The 13,777-nt window shown below is 42.5% G+C and overlaps 1 protein-coding gene across 2 annotated transcripts in view; it reads left to right on the top strand.

Annotated features, from left to right (window-relative positions):
- MSRA (methionine sulfoxide reductase A) overlaps positions 1–13,777 on the top strand; it is a 504,699-nt gene that overhangs the window by 284,146 nt on the left and 206,776 nt on the right. The window contains exon 2 of one of the 2 annotated variants that reach the window (XM_056853955.1): positions 2,065–2,199. In XM_056853955.1, coding sequence (XP_056709933.1) covers positions 2,067–2,199 — 133 coding nt within the window. In that variant the 5' untranslated portion in view covers positions 2,065–2,066. Of the gene's footprint in view, positions 1–2,064; positions 2,200–11,530; positions 11,787–13,777 lie in introns of those variants that run through there. The other variant, XM_056853956.1, reaches the window with a different exon arrangement.

Below are 13,777 nucleotides of genomic sequence, written 5' to 3'. Positions count from 1 at the left end.
GGAAATGCACAAAGCCCCCTAATCCATTTACAAAATGGGCAAGCAGTTCTCCACATTCCTCAGATATTATGAACAATAAAACTCATTTATATGCTTCTGCATGTTCCCACCATTGCCCATGGATTACCTCAGTAATCTTAGCAAAGACAACCCTGAAAGGTAGTTCAGAATATTTATCCCCATTTTGCTGATTGATGGGCTGAAAATGAGAGAGTAGGACTTATGCCTACGACCACCTAGAAAGCTTACAGCAGACAGGAGATAGCTCTGGTGGGGGTGGGGGGGTGAGGATTGGACAGATTCACAAAAAATAGGTCCATTAATGACTGTCGGTATGATAGCTGAAAATAAAACCTTCCAAAGCACCTTTATTTCCAGATGCTGGGAGATCTTTACAAGCGCTCAGCTGTGTAAAATCAATGGTCCGTTTAGTTCAATATCCAGTTTCTAACTGTGACTGAGCAGATGCCCTGACAGCACACAGAGTTACAGAGGCTAAAGCCTCCACTTGCAACTGGTAGTCAGAGATATACTGCCTCCCAACATGGAGGTTCTATTTCCATGCCATTGCCCAGAATGCAACCCAGTTAAGCTCCTCCTCTGCTTAAGCGTAAGCCCCACTAAAACGAGCTCTGTCTGTGTTCAAATCCCCACTCTGCCCTGAAGCTCACTGTGTGACCTTAAGTCAGCCTCAACCTAATCTACTTCCCTGGATTGTTGCAAGGATAAATGGGAGTCAGGACCATCTATTCCACCCTGATCTTGGAGGAAAGGCAGGGTAACAGTCTAATAAATAAAAGAACTAACACCTCCATGGAGTTTAAGAACCCTGCAGGGTCAGACCAAAAAACTGCCCAGTTTCAAGTGACCAGCAAGATACTCCTGAGAAGCTTAAAAGCAGGGCATGAAAAAAAGGAGAGCTCTGTTCTACTGCCCCCACCCCACCCACAACTGGTACTTGGAGGTATACCGGAAATTCCTTTTGAACATCAGGACTAACAGTACTCACTAGAGCTTATTGTCCTTTAAAGCTAAAGATCTCAGCCGAGACCAGATATAGCTTTACGGACAGTAAAATGCTGCCAAGTGCTGGAACAACGCTGGACTGGCGAGCCCTTTGGTCAGGTCCAGCAAGCAATTCTCATGTTTCTAAATTTAAGACATTCGTTGTCCAAGCCTAAAAACATTTTCCTGGGTTATAGATCAAATCAAGCCTGAACTGACCCTAGAAGCTAAAATGACTAAACTGAGGCTGTCGCATTTTGGTCATATTATGAGACGACAAGAGTCACTGGAAAAGACAGTCATGCTAGGAAAAGTGGAGGGCAGCAGGAAAAGAGGAAGACCCAACAAGAGATGGATGGACTCAATAAAGGAAGCCACAGCCCTCAATTTGCAAGATAGGACGTTTTGGAGGACTTTCATTCATAGGGTCGCCATGAGTCGGAAGCGACTTGACTGCACTTCGCACGCAAGCTTCATTAAACAGACACGTTTAGGACTGCACTGTCAAAGCGTTTAGCGCACTGGTTCCCAACCGGGGGGTCCACGGACCCCCAGGGGTCCGCGAGAACTAAATTAAGGTCCGCGAAACAAAGTTATAAACCCATAATAAATTAATATTTTCAATTAAAAGTTCTCTTATTATAAAAAATATTCCAATATTATTCCAAGTTTAATGTTTAACTAACAGTGACGATTAAAGTTTATTTTCAAATTCTCTGAATTTTTATTTTGAACCTTGGGGTCCCTGCACCGAACAAAAAAGTCCTAGTGATCCCTGGTAAAAAAAAAAAGGGTTGGGAACCACTGGTTTAGCGGGAAGGGCACTGGGAATGTACAAAGTTGACAGCAACCCCGGGCACCCCATCTAGCCGCCATTGCGACATCCCAGCTGGTTACAGAGCAACCAAAAAGGTCTACTTCTACCCAACCCCAACGCTGAGTGACAGCCGCGTGCCCTCGCGCCAGCCTCTCTCCAGCCCGAGCTCTGCCACACAGCCACGTGCCGCCCGCTCCTCCCGCGCATGCGCAAGTCCTCCCACCCCCCCCACCCAAGCGGAGTAATGACCTCGGTTGCGAACCGCAGGCTCCTTCGTACTCTGGTCGGCATGGGAGACGCCGTTTCCTCCTCTCTGACGATACCCAGTAAGGAAGAGGCCCCGCCTGGTAGAAGCCGGAGCCTCGTTCGTGTCCCAAGTAAGTAAACTGGGGCAAAAGAAAACTTCCCGGCGAGCGCTTTCGCACTGAGGGGCGAAGAAACGGTCGTTACCAACAGACGCATGCGCGTTGAAAGCAGCGGAGCGCGAACACGCTGGGAAGGCTTTGCGAAGGTTGAGCGCATGCGCCTTGGGTCTCGCGAACTTTTCCGGACGAGCGTAGCGCGCCCAGTGTTCCAACAGAGCATGCGCGCCTCTCCAAGAAAAGGCATACCGCGCATGTTAGAAAATAATATATTGTGGAAGTAATATCTGGCGTCTTTTAAGTTATTGTTTGTAAGATGTAACGGTAATTAGTCGTTGATAGTTCTTAAATTTTATTTCTCGTGGATAGTATTCAGTTATCGGTTCTTTTAGGTTATCCGGGGTAGTATTCAGTTAGAAAAGAGCAAGAGTCCAGTAGCACCTTAAAGACTAACAAAAATATTTTCTGGCAGGGTATGAGCTTTCGTGAGCCTGTGGCTCACGAAAGCTCATACCCTGCCAGAAAATATTTTTGTTAGTCTTTAAGGTGCTACTGGACTCTTGCTCTTTTCTATTACTGCAGACAGACTCACACGGCTACCCACTGTGAATAGTATTCAGTTAGTTTCGTTCTCCCGCAGTTAAAACTGGCTTACTGTCAGCTGCCAGGTCCCACCTGGCCCCGCGGGGGGATGGGGGGAGGGTTAACAGATCCAAGCTGGGAAACTCCTGGAGATTTGGGGATGGAGTTTGGGAAGAACAGGGTCCTCAGTGGGGTACAATCCCATAGAGTCCACCCTCCGAAGCATCCATTTTCTCCAGGGGAACTGATCTCTGTAGTTTGGACGTGAGCTGTAATTCGGGGGGGGGGCTCCACAGGTCGTACCCTGAGGTTGGCATACCTTTGGGATTGTTGATGATAGTGTATACGTATGCCTTTGGTTTGCTAGGTTTGCTTTACCTCTAATAATAGGTTGATGTACAGAAACTAGCAGGCGAAGTTTTTTTCCACACTATGGAGATAAACACCATCTGTTGATTTATGTACATCAGATTGCTGTTGTCTAGGAGCCAGGGGCAGTTGAAAACTTGGCAACTCTGTTGGCAGGTGAGAAGGTTCTTCCAGCTGTGGCTTATTAAATGCCGTTCCCCGGCAGCCACTTACATTTATTTTCAATTTATTATTCCAAGGCTTTGGTGATGAATGGTTGCCTCTTCTGTTTCACTGGATTCTCACCCAAATCTTTTCTGTTCTGTTTGTTTTTGTGTTGTTTTGGTGGCATTCTAAAGGTGAAAAATAGCCTATTTATTATTAATAAATATTTGCATGGCAGCTCATTTACCCTGATTCTGCACTCAGGGATTCATTCTGCAGGTTGCAGTTTGTTCAGAATATACATGCAAGCATATCTTTTATTAATAGCTGTTACTGTAGCCCCAGTCCCATTTAGATTTTTTTTTATGTCAGAGCTGAATTAAATTATATAGGATGCAATGTATATTGGGCAGGGTTTGCACTGGAGATTCCCCTGGCTATTTACAGTGATCCAAAGATACATTTCAGTACTTCATCTGCCAACAAGTCTCTGAGTATGATCACGCTGTTACTGAATATACTGTGCTTCTTCAGTGTAAGATTACTGGGGTACCCAAGTGGCAACTGACTGTGCTCGGGTTTAGTATTATACCCAAGTATATAAACTCCCACTTGATGATCCAGGTGTGCAAGCAGCGGAAATCTGGCAGTATGGGTGATGTAAGGTTTCCTGTTCATACAGCCTTCTTTGTAGTTTGAGTGGTTGGATGGGTTACGTGCAGGTGGATATATGGGAATTGAATTCTTTGCTTTTGTTCTTCTGACATGCTAAATAAGAACCTAACAATGGACTATGCTGGATTAGACCAAGAGTCCATTTAGTTGACAACTTTGTCTCCAGCAGTGATCAGCCTGATGTTTCTGTGATGTTCATAAACAAGGTATGACAACAGTACCCTTCCTTTATTGCCTGTATTTAGCATTTGGTGCTTCTGAACATAGAACAGGGATCCACAACGTGGTGCCTGTGGATGCTATGGTACCTGCTGACAGCTTTTCTGGTGCCCACCAGGAGGTTTTAGGAAGTGGGCAGGTCCAGATAGGTCTTTTGCCATCAAGGCTTCTGATTGACTATTGCAGATTTGATGGGCTGTGCAGATTTTTTAAAATATAGCTTTGGCAGCAGCTGCCACCACAGCACAAGAATCTGCACCTTGTTACTGAAGTTAAGCTGTGGCAATCATTTTGTAGTTGGCTCCACCTCCTGTGGCAGCCATTTTGTTGCTGTACCCACCATGCCATGTCAGAATTCCAAATGCGCCTGCAGGCTCAAAAAGGTTGGGGACCCTGACACAGAAGATATAGTATACTGACTGGTATCCACTGATAGGCCTGTTTTTCACGACATTGCCTTATTTACCCCTTTAAAACTTTCTGTGCTACTGGTTATCATGTCTGAGCTTTTTGTGCTCAAAGGGGCCATGCTGATTTGACTCACCTAATACTTATAATACGCTAGTCTAGATTGAAAACCAGCGTGTGTACCCACCTCCTACAAAACGACGTGTCTTTTTGTTGTCTTGATTCTTAATGCTGTAGGGAGAAGCTGTGACTCTGATATTAATGGAATTAGTGGAATTCATGTGACCGCTGGGAAGGAGGCAAACTGTCAAAAATACACACATAACCTTTGATAGTTGAATGATGCCCAGTATGTATGCTGTTACAATGACTGAGCCACCGCACGGCTCCTGGGTTAGCACTACAGTGCTGAAAAACCTACATGTCCTTATCACCTTTAAGTAACCACAGAGAGCTACAGTCTGCAACTCCCTGCACCTGAGAGCTCCCCTTCCAGTCCTGGGAATTCTTTGAAAGCTGCTTAACATCCTTCTCATGCTGCTGTGCGCGTGGGCCTGAAGCTTTATAGCGCAAAGCTGCACCCCCACCCCACAAGGCTTGTGATGGGCTTATAAACCAAAGTCTCGCTTTCTATCCACCAGAGTTCCCCTTGGCAACAAAAGGCAGGTTGCTGAGGAACAGCATCACTTGAGAGGTGGTGACTTTCCTCAGTTGGCAACCTCTTGATTGCAAAGATGACAGGAAAAGGAGCGATATTGCAGATTGTGTATTCATGAACACACACAAAAATAGATTTTTTTTAAATTATGGGAATGTTGTATCTGTGTTGCTGTGCAAGGGTGAAGGAAAGCTGCAGTAGCTGAAATTCCTTATTCTGCATGCTAATTTGCTGTGGGTTCCTTTAATAAAGGAAGCCACAGCCTTCAATTTCAAGATCTGAGCAAGGCTGTCAAAGATAGGACATTTTGGAGGACTTTCATTCATAGGGTCGCCATGAGTCGGAAGCGACTTGACGGCACTTAACACACACACACGCACACACACACACAGAGAGAGACCCTGTCCTCCTTTGCATCTGGGCCCTCAGCAAGATCTAGAAAACAGACACTGCATATCTGTAATTTGACATTTCCCCCAGAATCTCAGGATGTTTTACATTGTTTTGGTATTTCCACACTGATTCTGTGAGGAAGGTTAATCTGTGAGATCTTGATTTCTTAACATTTTCAAATTGAATTTCTTCATTAGGAGTCCTGTCCAACATTAGTTGAAATTAGGGCTGGCCCACCTATTATTGGTCCAATCAGCAGACCACCTGTTATTTGATTGCGGTCAAATATTCCATGAAATCAAAAATGTCTCTGTGTAGTTGGAGGCTTATCTTTTATATTCCATGATGGTGGCATTAGTTATCAACAGCAAGTGAGATTGTTGCTTGCCCTGTAGTAGTTCTAGGGCAAATTTAGCAACATGGCAGAGGTTTTCCTATTGGCCAGCTGCTGTAACCATAGATAACTATAATGGGAAGGACAGGCCTGCTGCCTTCATAGAACAACTGTCTTTAAAAACTGATTCATTTTCATTTAAATAAAACCATTGTAACAGTAGACTAGAGATGTGAAGGTCTAGGGGGGAAATGTTTTCTGTTTTTCTGAGGACTTTGTTTTGCAGAAAATAGTTGACCAAATGTTGTTTTTACTAGTCAGTTGGCCAGCCTTGGTTTAAACTTCCTGATTGTTCAACCTCCTGACCTGGATGACCCAGACTACCATGAGCTGCTCAGATCTTGGACACCCTGGCTAGTATTTGTATAGGAGACCACCAAAGAATTCCAGGGTTGCTATGCAGAAGAAGGCAATGGCAAACCGCCTGTGTTAGTCTCTTGCCTTGAAAACCCTATGGAGTTGCCATAAATCAGCTATGACTTGACAGCACTTTACACAGATACACAATTCAAACTCTGACTGTTATGTCTGTGTTGAGGTCCAGGGTGCAGTTATATTTCCATGATAGAAGCCAAAATAACTATGGAGAACATTTAGCCATTAATAAAATGGCTGAGTGTACCAAAGAAGGAAAATATCTTAAAATAATCTGTTTATCTGCCATTTTTTAAAAGGACAGTGTTTCATGTACTGCAGTCAATGGATGAATTTCTGAAATGGCTTGACAAACTGTACTGAAAGCTTTTCTCAGGTTATCACTAGCAAAATAATTGTCCCCATGATAACATTATAATATGTCTTGTCCACAGTGGTTAGCGAGTTTGCTTCCTTCTAATTCAAATTCCCTCTTGAGATTCTCTGCGTCTCATGTTCCCCCAGGGATAAAGAAACTCTGTTCACTTGCAGTTATCTGTGTGAACCTCATGTCTGCTGCTGAGAATAGAAGTGCTGCTACTTTATAGACAAGCTTCATCCATGTTACTGCTTTAGTATGCAGAACTACTGATGAATTTAAAAAATCCTTATACTAATTTGGTCCAGACAGTCTAAACCAGGAGTGTATAACATAAGCCCCGGGGCCCGGATCCAGCCCCTTGAGAGCTCTAATCCGGCCTGCGAGCCAATTGAGGTAGCCACCCCCCACTTTAATCTTTGTTGGCAAGCCTGCTGTGGCCTCACCAGCCGAGGCAGCCAACCCCACCAGTTCCTCTCCAGCTGAGGAAGCCACCAACCCACTCTTGATCCGGGCTGGTGAGCCTGCTGCGACCTCACCAGCAACCCCGCTCCCACTCTCAATCTGGGCTGGCGAGCCCACTGTGGCCTCACTAGCCGAGAAAGCCCAACCCCCATTCTCGATCTGGGTTCTCAGCTGAGACAGCCCCCCTCAGCCGCAGTCTGGGTTGGCGAGCTTGCTGCCGAGGCCTCAATTGGGGCTGGCGAGGCCTGGCCCGACCAAGTAACATGTCATATCTGGCCCTCATAACAAATGAGTTGGTCACCCCTGGTCTAAATTACAGATCCACCTCCTATGTGGGCGGCTGATTTTCTCTTCTGTCCCTTGAAAGTGATTTGTGCTGTTGGCGCTGCTCAGTTTCTCCCTTCTGAGGGGCTGTGCTGGCCTTGGTAAGTCCAAATAAAAGCCCGCTCAGCTCTTCTGCAAGGTTTAGTGCACATTTGCATATTAATTAAGATGATTTACTGTGGTTGAGATGCTAGGTAGCTCAAATATAAATTCCTGCTGTGGCCCTAAGCATATTTACTCAAAGGGACTTACTCCTTAAAATGTGTTCTTAGGACTGCAACTTGACAAGGTCTATTTTTGAGACCTTAGATGTAAGCTGTTTGCCCAGGTTTAGTGTACTTTTTAACAACATGAGTGCAGTTGCGCTGAATCAGACCAATGGTCCATCTAGATCAGCATCCTGTTTCACAACAATAGCAGGGGGAAAGCTGAATCTCCCTGTGGAGGTAGTTCCAACAATTTGGTACCATGACAGAGAAGGTCCTTTCTTGGGTTGCCACCTATCTACCCTCAGAGGGCAGGGGCATCAGAAGCAGGGCCTCCAAAGATAACATGAGTGGATGGACAGGTTCATACGGGAGAAGGCAGTCCTTAAGGTACGTTAGCCCCAAGTGGTAGAGGGCTTTAAAGGTCAATACCAGGACCTTGGATTGAGCCTGGGAACAAATTGGGAGCCAGTGTAGATGGAACAAAACTGGAGTGATATGGCCCCTATGACCCATTCCAGTCAGTGTTGCAGGGATTGATGGACCTGTCCATGATAAAGCCTTTCATTACCACAGGCCCACATATCTAAAGGATGGCATCAACTGATACCAGGAAAGGCACTTTCTTAAGACCTGCCTAACATTCCTCTTTGACTGTCCCTTCCCCTCATCTCACTTGTTTGGCCTTCACAAGGCAGTGGGACTTCCCTTTGGCTGCTCCAGTCCTGGGGGATAGCATCTGTTCTTTGCTGTCATTCAGAAAGGCATGCAAAACGATTATCTTTTCAAGGGGCTTTTGGTTGAGATTATTAGTGCCAATATAATTTATGTTTCTTTCCCTGCTTCGGGAATTATAAGATGCTAGGTAGTTGTGCTGTGTTCGAGGGTGGTTTTTAATGCGTTTTATTTTATTTTTATATTACTTTATAGCCCTATGAATATTTTCCAAAGCTATTTGTTAGTGTCTATCAAAATATCTTACCCCACATGTTAATTATTCCTTATGTGAAATAGTACTTCCTTTCGATTTTCAGTAATCTCTTAACTATTCAGTTTCATTGGAGAAAGCTGTGTGACAGAAAATTCTGTTCATTCTCTTTACACCATTCATTATTTTATAAACGTCCTGTATGCTCCTCATGAAATTATTTCCCTTCTCCTTTCACTTATAATAAGGATGCATTAATCCCATGATAGGTTTAGAACCCTGCTATGTGATGAGGAAACAAACTCCAGTGTGCCCAGATGCTTGTATTTGGTTATTACTGAAGAAATTGATGTTTGATTCAAGGCTTCCAAAAGTAGGAAGTCTTCCATCATGTTGAACGTGCGAGGTGCGAAGAGAAGGGGAAGGAGGGATGGTGGGAGCACATGGCAACCAGTTTTGTGCCTCTGTTTGTTCATAGGCTGTGGGTACCAGTATATGTGACATGTCAGGTTAGGAGTACCCCAACTTACAGTCACAATCGCCTTCCTGTCCTCTCCCCACAACAGATGTCTTGTGAGGTAGGTGGGGCTGAGAGAGTTCTGAGAGAACTGTGACTAGCCCAAGGTCACCCAGCAGGCTTCATATGTAGGAGTGGGGAAACCAACCCTGTTCCCCAGATTAGTGTCCACTGCTCATGTAGAGGAGTGGGGAATCAAACCCGGTTCTCCAGGTTAGTCTACCGCTCTTAACCACCAAACCGTGCTGGCTCTCGAAGCCCTGTTTGCCTTTTCCTTGGGCTCCATGTTTCCTAGGATTATGTGACTGTGGACATTTGAAGTTCCAGGAAGGGACAAACAGGGCCACTGTGGACATTTCTGCTAGGAAAAACAGTGTGTGAGTAAAGGCAGAAGCCTCCCCTTGGGTCTGTTTGAGCCACGCTGAGCAACAGTATGGTTTTTAAGATGAGTTCCCATGATGAACGTGTGACTGTGAGTTGGGTCAGAGGACTCTTGACTTGTTCATGTTACGTGTCATGTATTTCTCTCTGAATGTAGTCGCTGTCAATGCGGAACATTAATTCCTCGCTGAAAAATGGGAGTAATAATGCCTTTTATAGAGAAACCAATTACTAGTAGATATTGGAGTCCTCATTCTGCCCAATTTACATCAGAGTGATGGTATTAACAGTGGCTACAATGGGTTGGATTCAGTGATCTGTTACTGGATCTTACCCCTCTTAGCAGTCTCTTTGGTCACCTGGAAAGTCTATTCTTGGGGTCATGGGACCTGCATGGAGTAATAACCACATTAGTCATTTACATACTGTTCCTCTACTTAAAGACCGATGGATTCACATTCTAGCTGTATCTGAAGAAGTGAGCTGTGGCTCACGAAAGCTCATACCCTACCAGAAAATATTTTTGTTAGTCTTTAAGGTGCTACTGGACTCTTGCCCTTTTTGACCACATTAGTCAAGAAGGTGCAGTGAGGAGGGGAAAGGGGCGAAATCCACAGAGATGCCTTTTGACTGCCAGTCAGGCATTCATTAACATAGAAGGGAAGCACCTCCCATGGTTTGGCCCTAGTTAAATATCTTAATTCCTATTAGTCTTATTTTCCAGCATTTCAGCAATATTTATGTTCTACCAGGTAAGTCTCAGGGAAAAGGGTGTGTCTTGGTTTCTTATTTTTAAAAACATCAAATTTTAAAAAAAGTTTAAATGTTATGTGTGCTGTGAATAGAGATGTTTCTGTTTCTGGGGCTCTTTCCTTTAGTGTAAGTCGTTGACAAGAAAAAGCCTAATATTAATTTTAATATTATCAGTGTTTCTTAACATTATGGATAGAACCTCCTTCAAAAGGAGCTCAGCATGTTTACATACCATTTGCTGACGCTTCTAGAGAACACATTTCTTATCACTGAACGGTGCATTGCTTCCAGGACTCTTGAGTATAAATTTTTGTAACCAGGAAGTCAGCAAGGCGATTTGGCAGTATGAAGTGATGCTGCTGCCAGGGTTTGGTTTCTGACCAACGATTTCGGTTTAAAAGATGCGGGTACGTGTAATATATGCATGCATATTAATTGATCTGCAAAGGGCATCTTTTGGAAACAAGAACTCCGACAGACTGGCACAGGCTGGAGGTCTGCCAAGGCTGCTTGGGAAGGTTGCCATGCTGTGAGCGAGAGAAAGAAAGAGAGAGATGAAGAAAAAGGGAGAAAGGCAAGACTTGGCACAGCTCAGTCAAATCGGCTTCTTTTGTCTGCTTTCTCAGCTTGAGCTTCAGGAAAGAAAACCATCTTGGGATAAAGAAAAACTCAGAAGTTTCTGGTTTTCAAAGTGTTAGAAGGTTATTAAAGTCTTTTGGGCGTTTTTAAAAGTGGTGCTACATTGTAGTTCGGTCATCATTGGTATGGGAAATCACAGCTTTTCTTAAAGAAGTCATCACAGTATCTGCCCTATACATATAGGATATACGGTATTTGCATTTTCTATGTATGTTAAGACTGCAAGTTGGGGGCTGGGTGGGGCAGGAATGGAGGATTCTAAGACTGAAAATATTTGAAGTAAAAAGAGAACATTACCTGCAGAATATAAGTTCTCACTGCTTTTACTTTGCTTTTTAATTCAATTTAACATTTTTGGGGTTCAGAATGGAAGTTTGTGTTTTTTCCGTCATAATTGATTGAAAATGTTAACATTTAAAGGACTTCCTCCCAGGTATCTTCTTGACTCAGCAGTGAAGTAAGAGTATAATTTAAACACTATTGTGTCTTTTCTTAAAGCAACAGCATTTATTTTAAGCGCTTCCTCCTCTCTCAAGTACTTTCCCCATCAAGTAGTGACAACACGAGATACCAGGATGTTCAGCTTGAAGACACTCTGTCTGTGCTCGAATGCAAACAAGAAGCTAGGAAGATGACATTTTGGTTGCCCTAAAATGTTTCGGGGGCATGCCTTTATAAGAGACTTGCAAGATCAGTGAATTGTTCATTGGAGGAGGAGGATTCTAACAGATGGAGAAACATGTACTTCTGTCATGGTTTGACGATGGCAGGAAATGGAATTTGGACTGATCACTCCGGATGTGGAAAGTTGTTGGTTAGTAGTTTCTGTACCTATGATTGCTGGTAAAAAACCCGCTTAGTTTGGTTGTTTGAGATGATTGGATTAAATGATTCATTGTTGTTTTAGTTACGGAAAGTAATTTTTTCTTACAAACTGCCTGGAATGCCAGGGGATAATAGGGTGATCAGCATAGTTCTGATTTCGTAACAAGAAATACTTGAGTTTCTATTCCTTTATTTCTACACTGCCAGAGGAAAACAAATACAGATTTTTATGAGTTCTTTTAATTTAGAATAGTTGACAAACTTTTGAAATATAAGATTGTTCAGTTGTACCATCAATTTATAGAATAAGGGTTGTTTTTGTATAAATTGGATGAAAGTGTAAAAAATTAAACCTATTACTGTCTGGAGTAAAAATAATCTAGAAAATGTTGACTGTATATTATTGTTACATTGCAGTTACAGACTTAATCACGCTTATACAAAAGCTAATTACCTTGAAATCAACAGAACTTTACTACAAGTCGTTAATGACTGAAGTGTTGGGGCCAGAAATAGAAATTTATACATGCCATGTAGATTTTTAAAAAGTATATAGCAAGTTGTTAGGTGCTTGTGTAGGTGAAACTTTTTAAGAGATACTATACTAGAATAAATATTCTACTAAGTCTCTTTTTTTGTGATGGTTGCAATATTGGTATTATTCCATATGGCTCGTTTGGACTAATACATAAAATATTGCCTATTTAAGATACCATTTAATTTTTTGGGAAAGGACACTGTTGTATTAAGTCAGTTTTAATTTTCTAAAATGGATGTTCTTGTTTGTATCGACATTATTGTATTTTATATGGTTGGAGTAATTACATAATTCTTCATAGGTTAAAATGAACAATATCTAGCCAAAATCAAGGATGTCTAAATTAATGCAGTGGGTTTAAGAGTGCTTTACTTAGACTGACCTGTGCTCTTCATTTTGAAGATATTAAATCTTATACTTGGTTGTAGATCCTAAATGAAAGTATTGGGATAATTCCAATTTTTTCTACTTAGGTAATTTTATTTATTTTCTTGGATATATATAATCAATAGAAGCGATATATGATCTGTAACACATTTGAAAAATATTTTTAAAAATTTATAGATGATTCATTAATAGTATCCTCTTCAAAACTTTTAAACAAACTTTTTAGCTGCATGGTTGCCAGGAAATTGTTCTAAGTACTCAAATGGTGGTGACACGTACACTTTACGCATGTTATGTCCTAGATCTGAGAAATATTTGAATAACATTCCCTCTCCTCAAAAAGTTAGGGCCGCTTGGGAAAAAAAGTAATCTAATATACAGTTTCTTTTAAAAAGATATATTTCTTGTTATATGAGAGAGAGCTTGCAAAAATGCCAATTGCTGTTTTAAACTGAAATTTCATTTGAAGTACTGTTTTGAACGCATCCCACTTAAAACTCCTGTTCAAACTTCCTTGAAATCAATTAGACTTATAAAAGAGCACTGAAACTTTACATTGCTCTTGGGGAATCCCCATTAATGGGCTTTATATAGGCACAATTCTTAGAGGACTGTGCGTTTTTAGTTTTATAATATGTGCTGGAGTTTCAGGGAAAATACAATTGCTAGCGGTAAGAAGTAAAAACTTGTGAGGCCCTCTGCCTACATAATGCTTAGTCATTGTTCGTTTTCCTTAACGATAGTTAAATATTACATCTGAATCTTAAACTACGGTAAAGGATTAGCTGCATGCCCAAAATATGAAATCTCTGGTTTGAAGCGGATATGCAAACTGTGGGTTGTATTACACCTGCACCGTGCAAACCACAGTTAAAGCATTTCCTTTTCCTTTCTTAGAGCCAGTATGGTGTAGTGGTTAAGAGTGGTGGACTCTAATCTGGAGAGCCAGGTTTGATTCCCCATTCCTCCACAAGAAGCCTGCTGGATGACGTTGCTGTAAGTCACAGTTCTCTCAGAACTCACTCAGCCACAGCTACCTCACAAGGTTCCTGTTG

Source organism: Euleptes europaea, chromosome 7 (genome assembly GCF_029931775.1).
Source record: "Euleptes europaea isolate rEulEur1 chromosome 7, rEulEur1.hap1, whole genome shotgun sequence".
Lineage (NCBI taxonomy): Eukaryota > Metazoa > Chordata > Lepidosauria > Squamata > Sphaerodactylidae > Euleptes > Euleptes europaea.
Note: the sequence above shows the minus strand (reverse complement) of the source record. Positions and strands in the feature narration are given on the sequence as shown.